The sequence below is a fragment of the Staurois parvus genome, unplaced genomic scaffold (genome assembly GCF_062004578.1).
Source record: "Staurois parvus isolate SC_StPar_1 unplaced genomic scaffold, SC_StPar_1.0 ptg000628l, whole genome shotgun sequence".
Classification (NCBI taxonomy): domain Eukaryota; kingdom Metazoa; phylum Chordata; class Amphibia; order Anura; family Ranidae; genus Staurois; species Staurois parvus.
The window spans coordinates 46458-71974 of NW_028318424.1; the positions used below are offsets into that span (position 1 = coordinate 46458).

The 25517-nt window shown below is 42.1% G+C and overlaps 1 protein-coding gene across 1 annotated transcript in view; it reads right to left on the reverse strand.

Moving 5' to 3' along the window:
- Nucleotides 1-221: 221 nt before the first annotated feature.
- Nucleotides 222-25517, reverse strand: part of LOC149449350 (inositol 1,4,5-triphosphate receptor associated 2-like) — a 43566-nt gene continuing 18270 nt past the window's right edge. Inside the window, exons 6-17 of the mRNA XM_089693346.1 lie at nucleotides 24557-24715; nucleotides 18236-18353; nucleotides 16671-16721; nucleotides 15876-15953; nucleotides 13158-13214; nucleotides 8255-8314; nucleotides 7982-8046; nucleotides 7379-7481; nucleotides 7143-7283; nucleotides 3664-3765; nucleotides 1234-1397; nucleotides 222-234 (exon numbers count right to left, since the gene is read on the reverse strand). Coding sequence (XP_089549472.1) covers nucleotides 222-234; nucleotides 1234-1397; nucleotides 3664-3765; nucleotides 7143-7283; nucleotides 7379-7481; nucleotides 7982-8046; nucleotides 8255-8314; nucleotides 13158-13214; nucleotides 15876-15953; nucleotides 16671-16721; nucleotides 18236-18353; nucleotides 24557-24715 — 1111 coding nt within the window. The remainder of the gene's footprint in view (nucleotides 235-1233; nucleotides 1398-3663; nucleotides 3766-7142; nucleotides 7284-7378; nucleotides 7482-7981; nucleotides 8047-8254; nucleotides 8315-13157; nucleotides 13215-15875; nucleotides 15954-16670; nucleotides 16722-18235; nucleotides 18354-24556; nucleotides 24716-25517) is intronic.

Sequence of the window (25517 nt, forward strand, 5' to 3'; positions counted from 1 at the left end):
GAATGCATTATGGGGCAGCGCGCCTTGTCTGCGCGCCTTCCCCGACATCCCCGCTCCGTCGCCGCACATGTCAGCCGCCATTTTCGGAAAAATTTCGATTCGCGCGTCCGAATTAGGCTGTTTTTCGGATTCGGCACGAATCGAAATTTTTCCGAAATTCGACTCGAATTCCACTTCGGATACTTCGATTCGCTCATCTCTAGTAGTAACCAAAGATAGCTTCAAACAATGTAACTGCAAAAAAAGTACAGCATAGACAAAGTGCAGACAGGATCAACAGATATAACAACCCACTTTCAAAAGGTATATTTAACAGACCAAAAGCAAGAAAAAAAAAAGAGAAGCTCAAATTTAAAAAAACTTTTTGCACTCACCTAAAATACTGAGCTATTATTCAGACTAGCTGCAGCACACAAATGTAGCCAACGTTCGGTAAAGCTCTGCCCTACGCCTTACATCTAAACTTGACTTCTTCCTTCTTCTCCTTTGAAGAAGTTGATTGTTAGAGTTTATATACACTAAGGCTAGGTTCACATATCTGCGGGAGGGGAATGCATGCATTCCCCACCCACAGAGAAACTTGCTGCACTTTAACAGGTGCATGAGAGTGCCATTAATTGTTAATGGCACCCCAACTCATCGGTAACTGTGGTGCAGTTTTGTGCATGCCAAACCACATGGTGTCACAGAATTGTTTGGTGCGGTGCAATTAAAAGATGGGTCGGGGACCTCATCCCCTGTATTTCTACAGGTGAACTTAATGGGCTGCCTACACAGGACATGACTCAATTATATGAACCTTGCCTAACAAAGCTGCAGAAGTTATTGTACCATGCTATTTGGCAACAAGGAATCTCATCAATCTCAAATATTTTCTTTTCCCGAGCAGCTATGTGACTGCTCTACCCTACAGGGAGACTCCATTTTCTGAGTCTACAGCTTCCTGTGTTAGCTGTACCCAAGCACCTGACATATGCCTCATTATTGTGCATCCTCAGGACCTAGCAGTGCCTGAAACATGAGACTGTTAGAGCTAACATGTATAAAATAAGCATTGCACAAATTCAGCAATCACATTAGTCTCCCCTCTCATTTTAACAGCCTGTAAAAGACACTCTAAATGGAACGAATAAAAATGTTAGCTCCTGTGCAGAGGATGACAGTAATTTAGGGCTGCAGGTGGTAAAGAGTTTCAGGAACAGGACTGTGAATCCATGAACATATTTCTCTTACCTGAAGGAAAGTTCCTTTTTCAAGTGGAGCTGCTCAGTCTTCATCCTTCGCACATTCCCAGACATCTTGACAAAGTCGCGATCCATAGACTCCATGTGCTTGTCCAGCTGCTTCAGCCTCTGCTCCCATTTTGCCTTTTTCTGCTTCATATCAGCTGTTATAACCTAATGGGAGAGAGAGAGAAGCAGATGAGTATGGCCAAAGAGACTACGCCAAGCTCATCTGTAGTCTTCAACTGTTAGAAATGAAGTTTAATCTGCTTATATTTTGGTTTCTCCCCTCATCAACACACTAAATTACTACATGCAACTCTGTGCTTCTCTAAGCAATATATGCAGATGGAGGCCAGTAGGAGCGGCTAGCAGTGTGCTGTACATAACTACCTACATATTCAGAAATGCAGCGCTATTAAATGACATATAAAATAACTGATAAAACAACCAAATCTCTTCTCTGTAGCACCTTTATCTTCCTAGGAATAACAGCTTAAAGCGGAGTTCCACCTCTATGCAGTACGCTGAAATGTTGATTACAAATGAAGTATTATTCTGTAACGGTGGTTTATCGATATGGCCCCTTACTTTGTGCTCTGTTGGGAACTTCGCTGGGATATATTTATAGGAATGTTTCCATACAGAGTTGATTCCCCTTTTGAGGTCCCCCCACAGATCAGCGTCCCGCTCCCCATTGCCCAGCTTCAGTACTCCTCTTAAGAGCCCTGATGCATCAGTTGAGTGGTTCTTCAACATGCCTTGATAGGTGGATGTCGGACTCAAGGAGTGGGTGTTCCTAGGTAGGAATTAAAATCAAATGAAATGGGCAGGCCAGGGACAGTCAGGCTGGGGAGTAAAGGGCAAGATGTTGAACATCCTCCAGCCAGGAAATGAGGCAAGCTCTGACTTGCTTCAGCTTCTGATGCACATTGTAAGGCCCCATGTACACGGTACACTTCTGAATGATGGAAACTGACCGCTGGAAATTGTAGGTTAAAAAACATCTGTTTAGCGGTATTTGTGTGACACGTTTATATGAGTTTATGTGCGTTTGTGTTTAGAAGTGTTTTTAAAGATAAGCACAGGAGAACCTCCCGAATGCCCAGAATGCCCTGAAAAGTGGTAAATGATTAACTATTTCAGACTGTTTCAGAGAAATACAGAGAGTAGAAGCAGAGACAGCAGTATGTGTTGAGATTAGCTTAGCTGTGAGTTGCTCATTAACATTGCTTTTGTTTCCAAGGGTGGGAAAGGTGTCTGGTGGAGGGAGTCATTAAGGTCACCTGGCAGGGGGTCTTCATGAGGAATTTCAGGTGTGAACAGTCATTAACATATCTTTTGTTTCCAAGGGTGGGAGAGGTCTGAGGTGTGAATTGGTCATTGCAATGTATGACAAGCTTGGCAGGAACATCCTGTGTTCAGTGTTTTGTCCATCTGAGTACTTTGAAAACGCTTTGCATGCATTTTTGATGATGAAAGGCGGCTCTGGACTGCATTGGGAACTGGAAGAGTTAAAAAAAAATTCAAACGCAAATGCTTATACACATGAACTCAAATGCCTGTAAACGACTGTAAACAAAGATGTGTACATGGACACATAGGAAAATATTAGGGTGAGTTCAGGGGCTGAAAAAAACAAAAAACAAAAAACCGCTGAACAGCTCCGAAACGTGAGTTTATCAGCTGCAGTGTACATGAGCCCTAAGAAGCTCACAGTGTGCAGTGAAATCAGAGTAAGCAATGTCAATACAGGAGCCTGTAGAACTGTACAAGACTGAAGGGAAGGATGATGTTCAGCTTTTCAATAAAAGTAAAGCCAAATCTTTTCATAGTCAAAACTCATCAGGCAGTATCCAGAAAAGGATGAGAAGCATAGTTTGGCATGGAAGAATATCAGCTCTTGGGGCAAGAGGTCAGATAAGACTCAAGTGCAGATATATCACCAGTATCAGTGCTATTATCCAATGTCAAACAACAAAAGAGAAAGAATCCCAGCTGAACTTGCCAGCCAGCTTGTGAACAAACCGAATGAGCCGGTCTAACAGTGCGCGTTAAAAATGGGTTTACTTAGCACACAATTGCAAATACATGTGTAAGCTGCAGAGCCTGGTCACGGCACCCCGATATTCTGCAGTTCCTAACTCTACAAATTTTCAGAGCCTGCATAGCAGAAGCACATATATAAAATGGATAGACTGGGGGAGCCCACCCCTCTAATGGTACAGGGGCTCACTGGACACCCAGCATATAGCACAATGGCAGCCAGGGTTGTCCACTGCACCCCCTCACCGGCATATCAACAGTACAAAAAATGGCCACTGCCCCAGTCTATAACTGGCCATCACAGCAAGGAGCACATGGAAGGGCGACACGTCAGACAACAAAAGAGAAAAATTCCCAGCTCAACTTTCTATTATCAAAATGACTCTACATTTACCTCCAGCATCTTCCCAGATAAATCCTTTACATCAATATCGGAGGTGATCAGACGCTGTAAGGACTCAAGAATCTGCTCCGCCATCACACACGTGTCATCCTGCTGTGGAGAGACAAAACAAAAAGCAACAAAAGGTGAACAATCTGCCAGAGAACTAATTTTTAGACTTCTAAAAGTTTTTCTAAGGCCTGGTTCACACTAGTGCACATTTAGATGCAACTTAAGTCATGCAAAATCACATGACAATGCAAATCACATTGTTTTCAATGGCATCCATTCACATCAATGCAACTATACACGATGCAATTTTGGAAAAGATCCTTTGCTACTTTGCTGCCATTTGGCTCCATAGAATATGCAAACCACATCCAAAACGCAAACAAAGTGGCTCCACATAATCACACTACATAAATCGAGTCAAAGTCATATCACACTAGTGTAAACCAAGCCTAAAATTTTTTTCTGCAAATCTCAGTTCCTCAGTCTCCTCTCCCCCAGTGAACAGACTGGAACATTGTACTTTTTTTTAGCAAGACACTGTAGCAGGGACTAATCTGTTTCAGACACTTGTGAAAACAGCGAAGAACTGCACAGGCAGCAGGATTTACAGATCAGGTCATCTCTAAACTGTCATTTGTAAACTGTCATCTCAATCCAGGAAGTAGATGGTGAACCTGGATAATGGCTGAACAAAGAGTCCTTAAAGTGTTCCTAAACCCACAACAGTAAAATCAGTCTGTATATGCAGTAAATCATGCTCATTATACTCACTGTGGACCCTAAGAGGTAACAATCCTTTGCATTGTATAAAATGCCATTTGATCCTGTCTTTTCTGATCCTTCCCTTCTTCTACTGTCCCCAATGCATCTGCTGATCGTACAGAGCTCTAGGAGTCACTCTACGCATGCTCAGTTTAGTGCATATTACTAGAGAGTTTTTCTTCCTTTGGGAGGGTACATGTGAGGTACGTGGGAGGCCCAGTGGGTCATGTTGCCTCATAGGACAGTCAGAGCAGAATGAAAACTCCTCCTACAAGCTTTAACCAGTTTAACCTTGAGCCTTTACAGCCACTTTAATCATTTCAATACCGGGCACTTTTACTCCCTTCCTGCCCAGGCCAATTTTCAGCTTTCAGCGCTCTCTCACTTTGAATGACAACGCAGTACCCGAACTAAATTTTTATTATGTTTTCACACAAATTGAGCTTTCTTTTGGTGGTATTTATTTACTACAGGTTTTTTTTATTTGTTGCTAAATAAATGAAAAAAGTCCAAAAAGTTTGAAAAAAAATTGTTCTTCATAAATTTAGGCCAAAATGTATTCTGCTACATTTCTCCAGTGAAAATAATTCAAATCAGTGTATATTATTTAGTCTGTAGGAAAGAATCCACAAACCATGGTACATATATATCTGAAAATCAATCAATCCTGATGTACTGACGGCTTATCTCATTTCTTGAGGCCCAAAAATGTCAGGTCAGTACAGATTTCCCCTAAACGACCCCTTTTTTTTTTTTTTCTTTTTTTACACATACTGTCACTAGTGCAGTACAGCATCATCACATAACTGGTATGGTAGTGATCAAGAACATTGGTGAGAGTATGGGGGGGAAGAAAAAAAAAAAAAACACAAAACACAATACCTCATACAATTTTAACAATGTTTCTTCTATTTTTTTACATTACCATAGTAACATTGTACTACTCTGGGGAAGTCTAATTACAGCTAACAACACAATTGTAACAATGAATGGCATGAATTGAAGCTATTCATGGTTTACAATTGTTATGTGATCTGCTGTGTTTGGTCCCAACAATTACATGGTACCATCAGCGGGCCGGTACACTGATCAGTCATCGGCTGTGTCTGGTGGACACAACTGGTGACAGATTATGTCCGCAGCATGGCCCATTCTGTGAAGACGTCATATGACGTCCACCCGGAATGATGAAAGTCCTGCTTAGGCATCAAATTGCTATAGGTCAGGAGGGATGTGGTTAAAAGCTGGCTTTCAGATAACATTTTTATAACAATATTATAAGATTTACTATACACCCATCTGGGTGTGAATTTAGAGGATTTAACTCCATGGCAATCAATTTACTTGATGTAGTGGGTCTCAAATGGGGCCCCTGACATCAAAGGGCCAAACATTGTATTCAGTGAACACCATATCACAGAAAACTGCCAGAGACTACAGACATGGAACAGGAGCTGGTCAGAGCCTATGGTTATTATATAGGAGATGATCAGAAACTACAGCCGTTATGCAAGAGGTCATCATACAAGATAGATCATCAGAGTCAGTAAGTATGTTACAGGAGATGGTCAAACTTTAAGTATTTTAGTTGCATTCTTCAGAAGACCATTATAGACTGGAGCCACTTTACATGATATTGCTAGAGATCATTGCCATTACTGACCTATCATCTAGTAGCATTTGGTCAGATTCAAGTGGACTTGTTCTTTAATGTTGAAGATGTTTTGTAGCTTATCCAAGCCACTTCAGTTCCAATGGGTGTCCGGAAGATACCCTGCCATTTATATCCACACAGGTAGCACAGACACCTTAATCCAATTAATCATGGAATGTGTCAATACAGATATTGATTTCTAAGAACCGGATAGGAGGGTTAGAGTTGTGGAACCACCCTGTTCTAGGTATGTAATCCCATCCTTGGTGTCAAGAAGGCTTCATAAATTTTAAACCTTCAATTTTCATGGCTGAAGTTGTGAATTGCTGTCAAAATGTGTAGAAATGTGAAAATGGCATGATATGCTGAAGACAAATGGCATTGAAGGCCTTCACTCCTGTCCAGGGATGGTTCTCCCAGCTTCATGTAGATGACCTCTACCATGCCTCTTGAGAACCAGTTGTCTTCTCTATCCAAAATGTTTATCTCACTATAGAAAGTCTCTAGGAAACCCACTTGACCTGTAGAGTTGAATCTAAATGCCAATAATTTATGGAGAGGTGCCTTATCTCCCAATTGCATTCTTCTTCACTACACTGCACTAAAAATATCAAGTTACTTGTGCTGTGGTAATGGATCTTTTGGATGTACATGTTTCTGTCTCAGTGTAATGCTGGGCTTGAAGGACTTTACTCTTTACAAATCAATGCTTTCACCAATTGCTCCCTACATCCACCCTTCAAAAACACTTGTGCTACACTTGATATTTCTCTCAGCATTATAAAAGATAAGAGGAAAAAAAACAAGTAAGATGGACATGGCTGAAAAAAGTTAAGATATTGTGAAAGAATAGAAGCCAATCTATAGAATATCTTTCTTTGGCTTAAGTAAGCAGCAAAAACACAGACGACTATTTCAAGGTTCTCAAGGCCTGCATAATAAAACTGCCGAAAGGCCATATGTGCACCAGGGATTTACCGGACTTACTTACCTTTCAAAGCACTCTAAACTTTACATTTCTTATTGACACCCTTTGCTATTTGAACCCCAGTCTTGCCCTTACCATTGTCTGCAGGATGCCTTTAAACTCGACGGCTAGTTGCTCATGTCCTGGTCCCTGGAGCAACAAGAGAACCTCACGGTCCAAAGTGACATCGAGGGCAGACGTGCGGCCTGAGGAGAACATCCACTCAGTTGTAAAGACCTGGTCATGTGACAATGGGGGGAGATTGGTGAGCAAAGTAGACATAGTGGGTAAGGCTGGACCAATTATACTCTGACTGTACAGCATGTACCTACCTCCGGTGACTGCTGTGCATATTCCAGCTCGGTGTGCAGTGAGCTTAGACCGACATTAATCACACGGTTTAACTTATATGTAATTGGTGAACTAATGCCATTCCTAAAGAGAATATACACGAGATCTTAGAGGTCTTCTTCTTTGACTTCCGAAAACAACTGTACACAGACATCAAAATGAATTGTGTTTAAGCATCTTTTGGAATGTTCCTGAAAAGTGGTGATTAAATAAACATCACCGGTATGGGAAGAAGCCACACGTGCGTGACAGAAGCCGTAAAGAAGACGGACTCACTTCCTGTCACCTCAATTAAATATATTTTAGTGGTCATCAATGACATTAAAAGACTCATTTCACATAGTAACCTTTGTACTATAAATAGGGTTATTGTTTATAGAAGAAAAAAAAAAAAAAGAACTTACAAGTATGTTCCCTCTCTTTTTTTTCTACATCTCCCAAATGCTGCAAACTGGCAGTTAAGTACACACTAATAACAGCAGACCACAGTTTGACCTGATCACTTTTTTAAATTTCATAATAATGAAATAGCAATTCTCGGTCAGCTGGTTGTGATGCCATTGAATGACACCAGAGATACGTACGACAAAAGCTCCTGTTCCATTTGCTGCAGATTGTGTTCCAGCTTGTTCTTCTCTATTCTTAGATTCTGAAAGGTTAATAGGAGAAGATGGATCATACCAGACCATATAATGCATTCCAGACATTTCCCAATCCCCAGAAATGGTAATAAATTTATGAGGTTTACAAACTGGCTCAACAGATTGAGAAACTAGTGATGCTTGGCCTGATAATACAGAAAAATAACAAAAACAAAAAAAACAAAAACACTGTATAAACCGATTTCCTGCCATTACCTCGATAACAGAACTGTATTCCATCAGTGTGGACTTCAACTCTTCCACGTACAGATCTTTCTGCAACACAACAGAATACATCTTTATTTCATTTTTCTTTTCCATATTTGTATAGCTCTGACATATTCCACCAACCCATTGTAATACGCTCGTAGGCTTAGTTCACAGTAGCCAATGCTCTGAAAAGAGATCTGCAGTAGAACACTTTACAGCATACAGCTATGCTGATAGCCGTCAGCCATTCAAGAGAAGATCCTACTGGCTCCTGAAAGTTTTTTTTGCTGAATACACTGCAGTTGGCTTGTGGTTGCAGTGAAGACCTCTTGACTTGAATGGCCAAGCTTAACAGGCCATGCTGCCTGCCAGCTTGGCATGCCCTGTTGTATTTACCTTAATACAAAGCTTCACACCTGCGACATGTTAACAGCCTCCTCCGGGAAGGTAAAACCATGATTCAGCCACCTGTTTTTACTGTCCCCCGGCCACCCATGTGAAAGGGGCCATATACATTTAGATGCAACAGCCTGCTATAAATGCTTGATGCAGGATGTTGAAGCCAACACAAGATGGCAGAGTCCTGCAGAACAGTGGCATTCTCATGCTGAAGAATATGGAACTTGTATGCTGAATCGCAGGACTTTACTAAGGAGCAGTGCGATTGGAAACTACATTTCCTAAAGAAGCTGGCATGTGGGTGGGGGGCATATATATATATATTATACAGGTGAAACTCAAAAAATTAGAATATCGTGCAAAAGTTCATTTATTTCAGTAATGCAACTTAAAAGGTGAAACTAATATATGAGATAGACTCATTACATGCAAAGCAAGATAGTTCAAGCTGTGATTTGTCATAATTGTGATGATAATGGCTTACAGCTCATGAAAACCCCAAATCTAAAATCTCAGAAAATGATTATTACATGCAATCAATAAAACAAGGATTGTACATAGAACAATATTGGACCTCTGAAAAGTATAAGCATGCATATGTACTCAGTACTTGGTTTGGGCCCCTTTTGCAGCAATTACTGCCTCAATGCGGCGTGGCATGGAAGATATCAGCCTGTGGCACTGCTGAGGTGTTATGGAAGACCAGGATGCTTCAGTAGCGGCCTTCAGCTCTTCTGCATTGTTCGGTCTCATGTCTCTCATCTTTCTTTTGGCAATGCCCCATAGATTCTCTATGGGGGTTCAGGTCAGGCGAGTTTGCTGGCCAATCAAGCACAGTAATCCCACGGTCATTGAACCAGGTTTTGGTGCTTTTGGCAGTGTGGGCAGGTGCCAAGTCCTGCTGGAAAATTAAGTCAGCATCCCCATAAAGCTTGTCTGCGGAAGGAAGCATGAAGTGCTCCAAAATCTCCTGGTAGACAGCTGCGTTCACCCTGGACTTAATGAAGCACAGTGGACCAACACCAGCAGATGACATGGCTCTCCAAATCAACACAGACTGTGGAAACTTCACACTGGACTTCAAGCATCTTGCAGTGTGTGCCTCTCCATTCTTCCTCCATACTCTGGGTCCTTGGTTTCCAAATGAGATGAAAAAGTTGCTCTCATCAGAAAAGAGGACTTTGGACAACTGAGCAACAGACCAGGTCTGTTTTTCTTTAGCCCAGGTAAGACGCTTCTGACGTTGTTTGTTGTTCAGGAGCGGCTTGACAAGAGGAATACGACATTTGAAGCCCATGTCCAGCCTCAGTCCACTCCTTGTAAAAGTCCCCAACATTTTTGAATGGCCTTTTCCTGACAGTCCTCTCCAGGCTGCGGTCATCCCTGATGCTTGTGCACCTTTTTCTTCCACACTTTTCCCTTCCACATAACTTTCTATTAATGTGCTTTGATACAGCACTTTGGGAACATCCAACTTCTTTTGCAATTACCTTTTGAGGCTTTCCCTCTTTATGGAGGGTGTCAATTATGGTTTTCTGCACAACTGTCAGGTCAGCAGTCTTTCCCATGATTGTGACTCCTACTGAACCAGACTGAGAGACCATTTAAAGGCTCAGGTTATGGCTTAATTAGCGGATTAGAGTGGGACACTTTGAGCCTAGAATATTGCACCTTTTCGCAATATTCTAATTTTCTGAGATTGTGGATTTGGGGTTTTCATGAGCTGTAAGCCATAATCATCATAATTATGACAAATCACGGCTTGAACTATCTTGCTTATCATGTAATGAGTCTATCTCATATATTAGTTTCACCTTTTAAGTTGCATTACTGAAATAAATGAACTTTTGCACGATATTCTAATTTTTCGAGTTTCACCTGTATATGTAAAAGCTCGGAAAATTGGACAGGAAACAAGAAGGGAGAGAGGAGTGTGTTGATCGCTGGAGAGCCGGATCAGGCCGTAGGAAGGGAGAGAAGGCAGACAAAGAGACTCTGCTTATCGCTGGCCCTGTCGTGTGACCCAGAGAGCTGATATGCCAGCAGGTGACCGAGGGGTTCGAGTGGGTTCCATCTGGAAACAGAAAGATTGCAAGGATCCACCAGATGCCATTCCTCAGGTAAGAGAGAGTGCCAAGCCTTGCCTAGGGAAAGGAACACTGACACTCCATAGTTGCCATTTCATCTGCACAGTTGCGGGCATCGTATACAACCACGATAAGTTGCGGCCTAGATCCTCCCTCCAGTCACTGACACAGCCTTGACACCAGCACTGATAGCAGGAGAGCCATCCCGCAGGCCGAACCCTGGCCGGGTCACCATCATCAATTTACCCTTTTTAAAGAGACCTCTTCCTATTGTGCCAATAGTCTTACAGTCCAGAGAGGAGCTGCCCTGTATCAACAACCACTTCTACCGGTCCAACATCCTTTTTCGTCACATCTACTTACTAGTGACCTCTGCACTTAAAAGGGACATCATGCCAGTTCACTGACTTTTTGAAGGGGAGTGCTGTTCCTCCTTTGCCTTACTACATTGTTCTTCAGAGAATCACTATTCACACTTTTCTCATTGTGCACCAACTGGGCTCTATCACGCGTGCAGAAGTCTCTTCATTGCACTTAAAGGGGACATTGGCTACCTTAGGGGTAAAGAGCTCTTATTTCAGGCTACATCCCTGCCATCAGGTCCTGAGGGCCTAGAGTGAGCTAGTTTTGTCTGTTTTTATAGCTCTCATTGCTCACTGGTGACTATAAAGCCACCTCAGGTTGAAGATATTGGGTTAGATTCTGAAAATCAGGCCTGCTAACACTATTTCTAGCTCTGTGATAAGTGTTGTCTTTTCTTTGTTAAAGTTGACACAAGTAATGACTAACACTACATATGCAGATTTTGTTTATGCTGTATAATCAAGCTACATTTAACCACTTCAATACCGGGCACTTATATTCCCTCCCTGCCCAGGCAAATTTTCAGCTTTCAGCGTGGTCACACTTTGAATGACAATTGCACGGTCATGCAACACTGCACCCATATGAAATTTTTTTCACACAAATAGAGCTTTCTTTTGGTGGCATTTAATCACCACCGAGTTTATTTTTTGCTAAATAAAACAAAAAAAACACCTGAAATTTTTGAAATAAAAACCACACACACACACTTCTTCGTTTTGGTTATAACATTTAGCAAATAAATAATATTTCTTCATAAATTAGGTCAAAATGTATTCTGCTACAATTCTTTGGTGAAAATAATAATAATTTAATTTGTATTTTTTTTCAAATTAAAATTTTTTCTTTGTTTTACGATTTTATTTTTCAGCACACTGACCAAAGCAATACAATGTTACCATAGTAACATTGAACTACTCTGGGCAAATGATCAGGATTTTATTTTTTTTTTTAACACATTATGATTGCCAACACCAATGTATTTCATTGATATTTGCAATCATTGTTACTGAATGAAACAGATTCAGTCTTTTGTTGTGATTAGCTGTGATTGGGCAAAGTTGATCACATGATACAGATGGGCTGCGATTGACCCTGTCTGTATCATGTATCTTCCTTGACCAGTCACAGCTAACATAATTGTATACAATGGATGGCATGACAGTAAGCCATCCATTGTATACAATTGATATGTGATCTGCTGTGATTGGTCACAGCGGTCACATGGCACTGGCAACGGGCCGGTGTAGTGATATGTCGGGACACAGCCAGTTACATATTGCGACACTGTGCGTCCCGTGAGTGGCTTGTTTTGACAGGACGTCATGTGATGCAGAGTCACAACGGTGACTGTCCTATCCGGCTGTCAATCTGCTATAGACCAGGTGGGAACGTGTTAAATCTGCTATAAACTGCTGACCAGTTTAATCCTGTGTGTAAATTTACTTCCTGGTGGTAATCTAACCCAGTTAAGAGTGTACTGTGGTGTCAGCAGGGGTTGGGCTTTCAGAAAAGGGTCCAGAGCAACAGGGAGCCCAAAAATAATCCAGCAACTCCTAAGGGGGTAGTGCTACATATATATCTCTGATATATTCTGCAGTGCTGTACAGAGAACACTGAGCCCTTACATCAGTCTCTGCACCAGAGGAGCTTACACTCTAATGTCCACAGTCACAGATTATTGTTATTAAACATTTATATAGCTCTGACATATCCTGCAGAGAACACTGAGCCACTAAACATCAGTCTCTCAGACTTGTGTATCATCAGCAACTGTCAGGCTGCTTATGGGCACTGTAAAGTCTGATTTAGGGCCTGTGTTGATGCATTTGAATTGGCAAATCGGTTTGAGACTCTTCGGTGTCCATTCAAAATTCATTGTGAGCGCATTTGACCTCCTTCAGTTGTTCTTTGCATTTCCATAATCTTTTATAGGGAGAGAAGTTCTGAAGCAAACAAAAGCTCATTGACACAGGATCCTGTTCTGCTCCTAAATTTTTCTGTGTATTGCACCTTATACTTCTTTATGGTAGAAATATTCAACACTACTTTGACCTCACCACAAGGAGCCCAGCATCCTTCTTCTGTAGCGTGCTCTCAATCTCCGTCAGCTGTATCTGCAGACAAAACATTAAAAAAGACAAGAGATAAGAATTCAAACACAGAGATGAGTTAGGCACATTTCAGTGGAATTGTTCGAATGATTTCAGCATTGCAGAATAAGTCCTGTTGGATGTGACTAAGGCTACTTTCACACTGCTCCCTTGCAAAAATGCTGTAAAACTGCAGGCGAGTTTTTGCCACATTTTTGAAGTCTTTCCATTCATTTCAATGAGGATGTATGTGCAACAGACCTACAAATGACCAATGGTTTCATAACATTTGACGGTCATGCGTTTTTTTAAATGTAAAATCAGTATGAAAGCAGCCTGATTACTGTTATCTATACCATAACCTGGATGAACGAGAACCTTCAAAACATAAACAGGACTGGTTTAGAAGATGGTCAACAACATCAGAGGGAAATCTGGACATGGAGATATGAGACTTTTTAGAAGAAGATTGACAATTTGTTTGAGAGGTATAGAGGAAATTCTAGCAAGGCCGATACAAACCTCTGTCCTGCCTGGCAGGACAAGTCACATGACCATCTTTTATATTGGCTTGCAGTGCAGATGATGCCCAACACCTGGGGCTCAGATGGGATAAAGGTGACCCTCAAACATGGGGCTATTGGGGTCCAGCTTTAAGTAGAGAGTTTCAGTTAGCTTCATTTATTAAAAAGTGTTACTAAACTCAGGATCCTGCATTCACTATATCTGGTCTCCTACAGTACACAGAACATGGAAATGCAATTATTTTTGTAAATATAAAAACGGCTGAATACCTTTTCTCATCCGCAGTGTACATCAGTCTTGTGACTTCTATCAGTGTCCAGCTGAGCAGTGATTAAAGCTTGAAGGACAAGTTTTCATTCTCCTCTGACTGTCCTATGAGGCCACACAACCTCTGATCCTCTGTCAGGACAGTGCTGTAGCAATCGTGCACACAGACGGACGCAGCCCTCCATTTTGTTAAGAATTTTCCATGTTGTACTATCTCTCACTCCCAAAGCAGGTTTCCTCCTCCAATCATCCCCCTCCCTCTCTGTTGAGTGACATGTGGTCTGTTTGATGCAGAGTTCAAAAAGGCATCGAAACCCAGTGGGAGGGCATCCTGGCTATAAAACCTCACCAGCTAGGTGCCCCCATCTGGTAGCTGTACAATCTAGGATGTCGTAAAAGCGTAAACCAAGCCCTTCGTGGGAGTTCAAAGACATTCCAGAGAAGGCATAAAACAAGACACGACATTCAACATCCATTTTCACCTATGATTTCATATCTTGGAATATGAGAGACTTACAAAATAACCAGGCATATCGTCAGATTGGTTAAGTTAATACAAACCATTTGGTATATTACATTCCCTAGCTGGAATATATAGGAGGGTAGGAAAGTATATCTCCTGAACCATTCAAGTGTATATGACGCGTTTCAGCTCTAACCATTACGCAGATGCTGCTGAGTATTAAGGCTGGCAAATGCCCTGAGAATGAGTTATGAATCATAATAGCAGCTACGAGAGTTTCTAGTCATAACTTATGGCTCCACCTACACCTCCCTCCCCAAAAGGAGACGATTGTTTAACTGCTCCATGGAGGCACCCGGTGGAGATACTAGAAAAGCTAAGCTGAGTTAAGGGGGAGAAAAGAACAGTCTCCGGTCTTAACATCGAAACTGACAGTGGGAGATAAATCCTTTTGACTTATGAAACTTGAAGCTGCTTACACCAAGGCTGACTGGCAAGTACTTTAATCCTCTAAATTCCTTTCTGTGATCACTTTGCTGTGCTATTGTTCTCTGTATATTTATACACACAGTATATATTGGCTACATCTTTTTCTGTAAATATTTTTATTGCACCCTTTTGACCTTTTAGTAATAAATCTTACTTTCTGAAAGTGTTGAACTGGTTCTAAAGCTCTTTAATGCAAATTACGAATTACTGCCGCTGAAGAGTGCTACTGTGTGTGTTTAACCCTCTGTATAACCTGCCTGCGGTGACAGTGGTATACAGACGATTATTTCAACCATCATAGTGTTATTGCTGATATTGCCGAGTTTCTTCTTTCTCTGTACAAAAAGGAGGTGGTGGCAGCGTGAAGGGTTAGTTGCGTAATTAACCTGACCCAGTAACAATCGCGCTCAGGCTGCCGGTACATCGATTGTGGTCCATTAGCTGGAAAATCGTTGTGCAGGGTGCAGCTGGGTGTGGCATTGTTACGCACGTGACATCGCGGTTTTAGATTGGCTAGTCCTTCGGTCATGAGTTTGGTGTGAAGGGCTGGGATCTGACGTCGCGATCGTCACAAGTGCTTATTGGCCTTGTACTCTCACATGCACCCTCCCAAAGAAAAAAAAAAAAAACCTCTCTAGCAATACACAGTAAACTGAGCATGTGCAGAGTGACTCCTAGAGCTCTGTACTATAAGCAGATGGATTGGGGACAATAAAAGGGGAGGATCAGAGAAGATGAGATCAAAACAGCCATTTTTAACCCATTAGGTTCTACAGTGAGTATAAGGTTTAGCCTTTTAACCCCTTAGGTTCCACAGTGAGTATAACAAGCATGCTTTACTGTATATACAGACTGATTTTACTTTTGTGGATTTAGTAACATTTTAAGTAATTCTATTAAAAGGGATTGTTTCAGCATTACCCAAAGGCAATGTCAGATACCTGGAGAATGGCCGCTTTGTCTGAAACCTCACAAAGTGTCTTCCTTACATCCTCCACTTCTAACGTGCTGCGATGATTCTGAGTGAGCAAAAAAGAATGAAAAATTCAGTCACAAAGTGAACTTGGGAAATCTGCTTTCGCTTTAATTTTAAGGAAGGCTAAATTTAAAGCTCTAAGAGGATGATCACATAGCTTCATTTAAAAAACAAAGTCGTGCTTTTTTCCCCAAAGCAAAGTAACTTTACCTGAAGCCAATTTTGACAAAATCTCAGCAAAATGAATAAAGGTTTGCCACAGTAACATTTTTGCCTGGGAAGTCTCAACTTAAATAGATATTAAAAGGATTGTTTTTTTATTGTCATACCAACCTGTTCTGTGCAATGGTTTTGCAAGAGCAGCCCTGATCCTTTTCTTCTCATGTCCCCTGCCGCTGCTCCTGGCTCCTCCTCCTTCGCCAGTGCCCCCAATATCTAACTGCTTACTATGGGGTCACTGGTGCATGCTTGCTCCCAAGCCCCACTATACAGTATATGTCCACAAGACACAGAGCCACAGTTTGGCCCTGCCCTCCGCTCTCTCCTTATTGGCTGTGATTGACAGCAGTGCGTTTCAATGGTTCCTGCTACTGCGTCTCAGCCAATGAGAAGTAATGAGTATTGAATATTAGGGGGGCTGTGGGGGGTACTGCACACTGAAAGTTTTTTGCCTTCATGCATAGAATGCATGAACATAAAAAACCTTCAGCCTTTACAACCACTTTAAGCAAAAGAGGTTGGATAAGTGACGGGCACTTACCTCTTCTTGCAGGGAGCTGATTTTGTGAATCAAAGCAATGTTCTCCTTTTCCTGAAAAAACAGAAAACATTATCAGTTGTCCCACACTTTCCCTAAAACAAAAATTTACAAACAGAGCCCAACTTTTTCCAGGTGTTTATGGAGGTGAATGCCATTATAGGAAGGGACTCCTTACGGTAATTTAGCTAGGGAATGTTTTACTGCATGGGGCAATAATGAAAAAGATAGATAAAACAATATTGATTGCTTTCGTTACAATAAATTGTTCCCTCTATTGTCATTGCTAAATAAAGGCGTAGAACTATTTTGCAAAAGAAATAGCAGCTGCATAATGGTGCAGTCCATGTAGTGATAAATAAATGGATAAAGTTCCAGATAAGACAAAGGCAATCCTGTAAGCACTCGGGAAGGCTGTGATGGAGTGAAGCAGACTCTGGGGTAGAAGAATAAAAGCAAAAGGACATAGCGCCTCTAAGTGTAGACTGTATAATAATTTTAACAAAAGGAAAGTATAGCAACTCACATCTTCGTGTAGTAAAACAGGCTCATAGGATTGAAAGCGGTACGTCTGTCGCCAAAGGACTACTCTGGAGAAGAGAAACCCGGTTGGTCAGCAGGAGGTACTGCAACAGGTAAGGCATAGATGGTAAAACCTGGCTGGGTCTCCAATATGTCTGGAGCTAGTGGCGTTGGGCGTCTGACATCATCAGGATGCAACGCGTTTCTGAGCATACGCGGGAACCAGCGTGCTCTTTCACCAGGCATAGGTGGAGCATAGGAACAGGAAGAGAGAGGGAGAGCCCTAAATAGAGCGACAGGGGATGATGGACAGAGCTGGGGACAAGGAGACAAAAAAAATGACAGGACAGCAGAGTGATGTCTGTCTACGGGGGATGGCGAATCAAATGATGACAGATCACAGTGAAGATATATAGAATCAAGATAAAATGACAACAACCTTTTATTAAAATTGTTATACAGTCTACACTTAGAGGCGCTGTGTCCTTTGCTTTTTCTGAAGAACTATTTTGCACTCATGGGGTCCCCAAACACCAGCACGAGGAAGAGTTGAACAGTTGCTGGTTAGTTTTTCCTTCTCCTTTAAAAAATTGCTGGAGAATGTCATAGAGCGAGTTAGATGGAAATATCTGTTTTTCAGCCTAGCTAAAAATAGGTTTATGGCAGTGTACAGACAGTAAAAGTTTCCTATTGTGCAATATTATGTAGTGTAACATAATATAGTGGAATACGTACTGCATAATGGAGATACGTGCGACAATGTGAGATTTAGCAGCTTTACAGGCTCAATAAAAAAAAATAAAAAATTGTGAACCCTTCCAAAATTTGGGGTATAAACGCAACTTCAGGATCTTCAGGTTTATAGTGGGATAATCAGAGTTTTATACTGACAATACATATTGCTGATAATTCAATTAATACTGAATGGTAACATATTCCATCAACATTTGGTTTGCTACTCCAACTATTCTCAGTCCAGCAGTGTTGAGGTGGACCCTCTTTGCATGACCTCCTCCTGGTACCTCTTTATAAGGACTGTCACTCACCATCTGCTTATTCTGGGTTATCAGCTTAGCTTTGGCCTCCTCCAGAAGATTTGTGGTTGATTTCATCTCCTCCAGCTCTCCCTTCAGGGCCCGAGCTTTGCTAATGGACTGTTGGGAGCTTCAAGACACAAACAATAGAACCCGGGGTCATAACTTACCGACCGAATGAATGGCACTGCAAAGCACATTACCGTGAAGCAACAGTTTGAATGCAGCCTCCTTATATTATGAAGGATAAGGATGACACGAGGAGTTTAGAATACGGTCTTTCTCTACCTTTTTTAAACTATAAGAACCCTTGAAATAATTTGCAGGTCACAGGAAACCCCTCCTAAGATTAGTCGATTGGAGATCATTGGGAAAATGCCCCTTACATTGGTGATTAGTAGGAAGAAAGCCCCTGTTGCGCCCCCCTGACTGCCCAGAACAGGGTGGTTACCCACAAAGAAAGGGAGGGTTGGGAAGACACCAGTCACCTGACCTCTTCAAATATTTATACTTTCCCTCAGCATGCTCAGTGGTCCAAGAAATGCCTACTGATTAGCTGCGGAAAGCATACATATTCATAACCCAGCTTTGCCGCAATCCATCATAATAGTGCAAAAGGTAACAATGTCACCTATTGATAGAAGGGAGGAACCACAGCTACACCAGGCTTTGGAGAAACCCAACTTATCAAAGACTACAAATCAACCAGGTTGCCTACAACCCAGCACAGCTAAATTTACAAGTAGCCCTGTTTAAGACAAGGGTACTACACCCCCTAACAGTCAACATTTACAGCTGACAGCTGGGCAAAACAAATACAGCATAGGCAGGGGCGGACCGACAACTCATGGGGCCCCCAAGCAATAGGGGATCATGGGGCCCCTGTTTCCTTGCCCAAACTCAAAAAAGCCTATGAAAAAGGTACCAGGGGCATCTCATGGGGCCCCCTACTGACCCCGGGCCCTCGGGCAGTGCCCAAGTTTCCAAATGGTCAATCCGCCCCTGAGTATAGGTTATATACTAGACTACACACGGCTCTTGTAAGAAACAATGCCAGTGCTTTGTTCTGTGCAAGAACTTCCTGTAATACAGACTGCTTACTGCTGCTCTCTTTCACTTCATACAGGTGACTGGTCATGTATCCGCTCCCTCTGTACAGGGCTTCTCCCACAGCTCAGCTTCCTAAACAGGCTATGTAAACAACATTGATAAGGTCACTGCTAGTTTTACAAAGGAATATCTGGCTTTGCAAAGCCATACGGTGCACACAAAGTAGTTTTATATCCCTTGTGGCTATTGAGATATATATTTCTATACATTTTTTTGCCTGGAGTTCAGCTTTATAATTACTCATGTGGGTTAGGTCCAGTGTGGTGCAGCGGCAGAAAACATGCAGAGCCCCAGATTGCAGTTAACAGTGTATTGCAAAACAGTACAACAGCCCAGTGGAGAGGCACACCTGAAGGGGAAACTTACACCAGTTTAGGCAGAGAGTTAACAGCGTGTAGACCCGAGTTGAACACCTGTTCAGGAGAGCCGAATGGGGCTTGTCGGTCCAACCCAAAAGGGAAGCTGAGATGCAAATAAAGGCCCTACATTTTCCCTACTCCTACAGAATCTCTCCCTACCACTAGTGCTGTCCCTGACAGACAGGTGCTCTGTCCCTACATTAGCCGCACCACAAATGCTTGGCAAAACCCAGAGGCAGGGACTTAAAAAGACTCCGCGTGACCCAAGATGGCCACCAGGGTGACTTGGATCCAGCGTAGCAAACAGAACGCTGCCCCAGGTGATCGAGAGAGTCAGAGAAACTCATTTTCCTTTGACTTCCTCCCCTAGCTGCATTGCCATTATGGACGAGCACCACCTGCAGTGGAGAATGTAAATGGCACCTGCCTACAGACATAAGGCAAGGAACGCCACTGACATGTACTGTTCCACTGAGCAGCATACAACACACCTAGAAAACTACAGGTCAGTCATTTAAATGTAAGATAATCACCAGGCGCAATGCAAAATATTTCTTCTAGCCATCCAAATATGGAATGATTTTGTTATTTACTAATTGAATGGAAGAGGCATTACAAAAACGAAAGTGAAAAATAGAGAAAGACATTAGGCTTTAGAACATATCACATGGTCTGCTTTTTGCAAACTTTTTTTAGTCATCCCAAGATATCTGCAAATCAATGAATCGTGTGCATCCTCTGTGTACAGAACTTTGTTAAACAAAATTCTATTTCCATATGTAAATATAACAGTAAAGAACAGTATAGTAGTACGTCTGAGGTCTGTTGTTGCAGAGACAGCTGTGATACCCCATCTATCATTCCCGTCAGGCGGTTCTGCTACAAAAAGTCCCTTTTTTTTTTTTTTTTTTTTTTTTTTAGAAAAAACGGCAACAGATCAAATTCTCTGTAAAAGTTCTATTGGTGTGTTTGTCATGAAGCTACAGTGGGGAAATTATTTGATCCCCTGAAGATTTTGTAATTTTACACACTTGCAAAGAAATTAAGGGTCTATAATTTTTATCATAGGTGTATTTTAAAATTATAGAGTCAGCATATCAACCAAAAATCCAGAAAAAACATGATACAAATGTTATAAATTGCAGTTCAGTGAGTAAAAATAAGTATTTGATCCCCAAGCAAAACATGACTTAGTACTTGGTGGAGAAACCCTTGTTGGCAAGCACAGAGGTAAGACATTTCTTGCACACATCTCAGGAGGGATTTTTGTCTACCTCTTCTTTACAGATCTTTTCTAAATCCTTAAAGTTTCTTTGCTGTCATTTTGCAACTCAAAGTTTCAGCTCCCTCCATAAATTGTCTATAGGATTAAGGTCTGGACACTGGCTAGGCTACTCCATGACCTTAATGTGCTTCTTCTTGAGCCACTCCTTTGTTGCCTTGGGTTATTGTCATGCTGGAAGACCCATCTTCAGTGTTCTGGCTGAGGGAAGAAGGTCCTCATCCAAGATTTTACAATACATGGCCCTGTCTATTGGCCCTTCAATGTGGCAAAGTCTGCCTGTATCTAGCAGAAAAACAGCCCCAAAGCATAAGGTTTCCATCTCCATGCTTGACTGTAGGGATGGTGTTCTTAAGGTCATAGTCAGCAATTTTCTTCCTCCAAACACGGCGAGTTGAGTTAATGCCAAAGAGCTTAATTTTGGTATAATCTGACCACAGCGCATTCTCCCAATCCTTCTCTGAATCATTTAGATGTTCATTGGCAAACTTCACATGGGCCTGTACATGTGCCTTCTTGAGGAATGGGACCTTGCAGACGCTGCAGGATTTCAATCCATGGTGGCGTATTGTTTTACCAATAGTTTGTTTGTTGACTGCGGTCCTAATTGCCTTGAGATCATTCACAAGCTCCTCCCGTGTAGTTCTGGGCTGATCTCTCACTTCTCTTATGATCATCCTTACCACATGAGGCGAAATCTTGCATGGAGCTCCAGACTGAGGGCGATTGATGGTTATTTTGTATTTCTTCCATTTGCGAATAATCGCTCCAACAGTTGTCTCCTTCTCACGAAGCTTCTTGGTGATGGTCTTGTAGCCCACCCCAGCCTTGTGCAGGTCTACAGTAATTTGACAGCTCTTTGGTCTTGCCCATGGTGGTGAGGTTTGAATGGAAGAAAGATTCTGTGGATAGGTGTCTTTCATACACATAAAGAGTTGTCGTTAGGAGCACCTTCGTAAAATTGACCAGACTAATCTGTGTACCACATCAGCACATAGCCAGTCTGTGGGAGCCAAAATTATTGTTGGTTAGTAGGGGATCAAAATACTTATTTTACTCACTGAACTACAACTCAATTTATAACATTTGTATCATGTGTTTTTCTCTGGATTTTTGGTTGATATTCTGTCTCGATCATTTAAAATATACCTATGACAAAAATTATAGACCTTTCATTTCTTTGTTAGTGAGTGAACCTAAAAAATCTGCAGGGGATCAAATAATTAATTTTCCTAACTGCAAATGCCCCAGACACATTGGGCTAAAGGATGCAGACACACTGAAAGGGTATTCAATGTCAAACCTTCCCCCCCCCCCTTTTTTTTACAGGTAGCAAAATCGTAAAAAAAACTACTTTTTTTTTTTATTTAAAATCTATGTTCCATAAGGGATATTTCTCCTACTTTCCTTTTTCGGAGACACAATATTACGTGGTAGGATATCTCACCAAATTGAAAAGAAATCCACTCTTAGTTGTCACAATTGAAAGATTTCCCCTCACTTTTTCTGGTGACCAAAAATTTGGAAATCTCATTGTCACTCGGTCCTGGGGAACTTATCTACATAGCGCCCTCTGGTGTAGAGTTTGTTGAGAGTTAGAGGCTTGCTAGAGGTTTGGGTTTAGAGTGAGGGCTGCTTCAGGTCGGGCTGGAGGGCTCCACAAGTCCATCCTCTGGTACCTCCCCTGCTCTAGAAACTTGGAAAAAGCGTCTAGAAGCCAGTAGATGGGGCTGATCTGCATATTGATGGGAGTCTGGCCAATCTAAGGTAGAGGGACCTGGAAGTAGCAGACCACTCCATAAATATGACAGAGCTTGGCCAGTAAGGGTGTTGAGAGGTGCTGCTGAGGAGCCTGGAAGGGGGACCCAGAAAAGGGGGGTTCTGCCTCTAAGCTAGAGACTGGAAGCTGAAGGAGGAAAAAGGAGAGCTGAAGGAGGGAGCTCCACTGCCCTGCAGTCCACCAGGGAAGGACAGCTTGCAAAGCTTGGAGAGGAACCAGCCCAGCTAGAAATCAATTCTATCAACAACTGCAGGACAAGGACAGTGTGAGTACCTCTACACCCCCAGGGCCTATAAAAGGGAGAAGTCTGCTAGATGCAAGTTCTTGGCAAGTCTTCAGGGGGCAGCTCACAGCTTGCCCAATCCCTTGTCCTTGGATGAAATACCATAGCCAAGAGGGGAATTAGAGCTCCTACAAGTTGGGACTTTGCAATAAACCCATTTAAGGGGACTCAAAGCTCCTGCAAGTTGCTTAGTTTGCTAAAGACGGTCAGGGTTCCAGCTGGAACACAATCATTCATCTGCCATTTGTGTAGTATTTTTGGGAAGGAAATTGTCCTCAATTTGTTATTGTGCAATCAAGCTGGGCATCCCATAACCCCTTTACCCTATCCAAGTTAAATTCTCTAATAAAAACTAAAAAAAAACAAGCCCATGGACTGTTTGTGTCTGGATACAAGTGAAAAGGTGTGTTGCCTGGCTGTGCAGGAAGTAAAGGAGGACACAAAAACAGCGACTGTCAAGAGGGAAGCGCTATACTACATTCAAAATGTAAATGTTTTGGCCACAGGCGTACTTTTGGGGTCAGCTAGATGTGCAGACAGGATATTACAATCCTCAAAAAATAAAGCAGATTGTGGCACAAACTTCCAAGTTTCACTAGTCTTATAGTTTGATGGTAATAGAACAGGCTCCATAAGTGGAGATGCAAGATATCAATCTACCCATTGAAGAGCTACACATCAAATGAGCTTTTCTATGCTGTCCAGTCAAATCTTCCTTTCAGAGGCTCTCTCAAGGTACTGCAGATATAAGAAGATTGGTACAGGAAGGAGTCCTGCTGACTGTTCACTTCAATATGTTTTTTTCATTATAAAAAGATTTTGCCAGTGCATTCCAGGGTTTTGAAGCACCCTTCATCAGGGCTATGAGATTCTAGATCAAAAAGATTGAAAACCAGGTGCTGGAGTATTCTTGGCACATAAAATAGTTATGTCAACATTTATCCTGTTTTCAGTCCAAGTACATATTTTATCTGGTGCTCTCTCTCTCCCATACCCAGTGTATTGTATCTGGAACGCCTCCCAGAGGCCTCCTTGCGTTTGACAGCTGCCCTAACAGATTCACAGGAGCAAAACATAAACCTTACCCTTCACTGTGAGATCTAACCTAATAGGATCTGTTCCTCAGACCTTCACCAACCACAGATATAAATAGTATTCAATCAACATTCATTCAGAGCCCTTTGTAATTCAAGTACTGTAAGCATTGAATGCCTTGGTATAGGAGCTTATGCTTAAGGTTTTATGAACCACATACTAAACAGAGATGCGAGTTGACAACCAATCTAGTGATGATGGAGCATAGCAACGGAGGCTCGTCAGAGGCCATCAGGGTCCTTCAAGGATATAGGAATTTTACAGTGTTTACATAAAATTAAATAAAAGATCTGTTTCTATGAGGGAAAATTTACACACACACACACACACACACACACGACTACTAATTCCCAGCAGAATAAGCAATATGTTACACCCCTCTACAGTCAGGAGATGCGTGTGTATAGAGCACAGGGAGGATTACCTCCTCCACTGGCAGCGCAGCTCTTCGTTCTCCTCTAGCAAGCGGTGGTTGGTCTCCTCCTGCGCCTCTAGGGCACGCTTCAACTTGGCTTTCTCCCCCTGCAGCTTCTGGTTGTTGTACTGCAAGTCTGCAACACAAGTGATTAGGTCTGAAGTATCACTGCGGAAACAGAAAAATGAAAACCTGTCACAATTATGAACATGAAGCTGCATGTATGACAGATATACCATTATTGCATAAAAGGGAGGAGAGTTTAAGGGAATACATAGGGGTACTGCAAAAGCAGAAAAGTCTGTTTTCTCTCCATAAAAAACTATAGAACAGGGGTTTCCAAACTTTCTAAGCAAAAACGGCCAGTTTACTTTCCTTCAGACTTTAGGGGGGCCGGACTGAAAAATGTCCCGGCATAAGTGGGAATAAACAATGCCCCATCTTTGAAGTTAGTGAGAGGAATTGTGCCCCATTGATGGTGTCATTGGGAGAAATTATGCCACATCATTGGAGTCATTGGCTCCATTCTTGGTATCATTGGTTGGATTTGTTCCCCATCATTGGTATTACTGGGAGGAATTTGTTAGTGTCAGTGGATTTGAGGAATTGTGCCCCTCATTGGAGTTAATGAGAGGAATCATGCCCCATCGATGTGTCATCAGGAGAAATTGTGCCCCATCATTGATGTCATTGGCTCCTATCTTGGTATCATTGGTTGGAATTGTGCCCCATCATTGGTATCACTAGGAGTAATTTGTTGGTGTCAGTGGATTAAATAGTGCCCCAAGGGCCAGATAAAGGCAAGCAAAGGGCCGCTTCCGGCCCCCAGGCCGCAGTTTGGAGACCACTGCTATTGAACAATGTGATATGCTATTTTTAATATGGGCCACGAATGTCAGAATAACCGCTTAATAGTGTGCTGCAGAGTCACCATGAGCAGGTGCATTGAGAGCAAAGGCTGCACAATGGA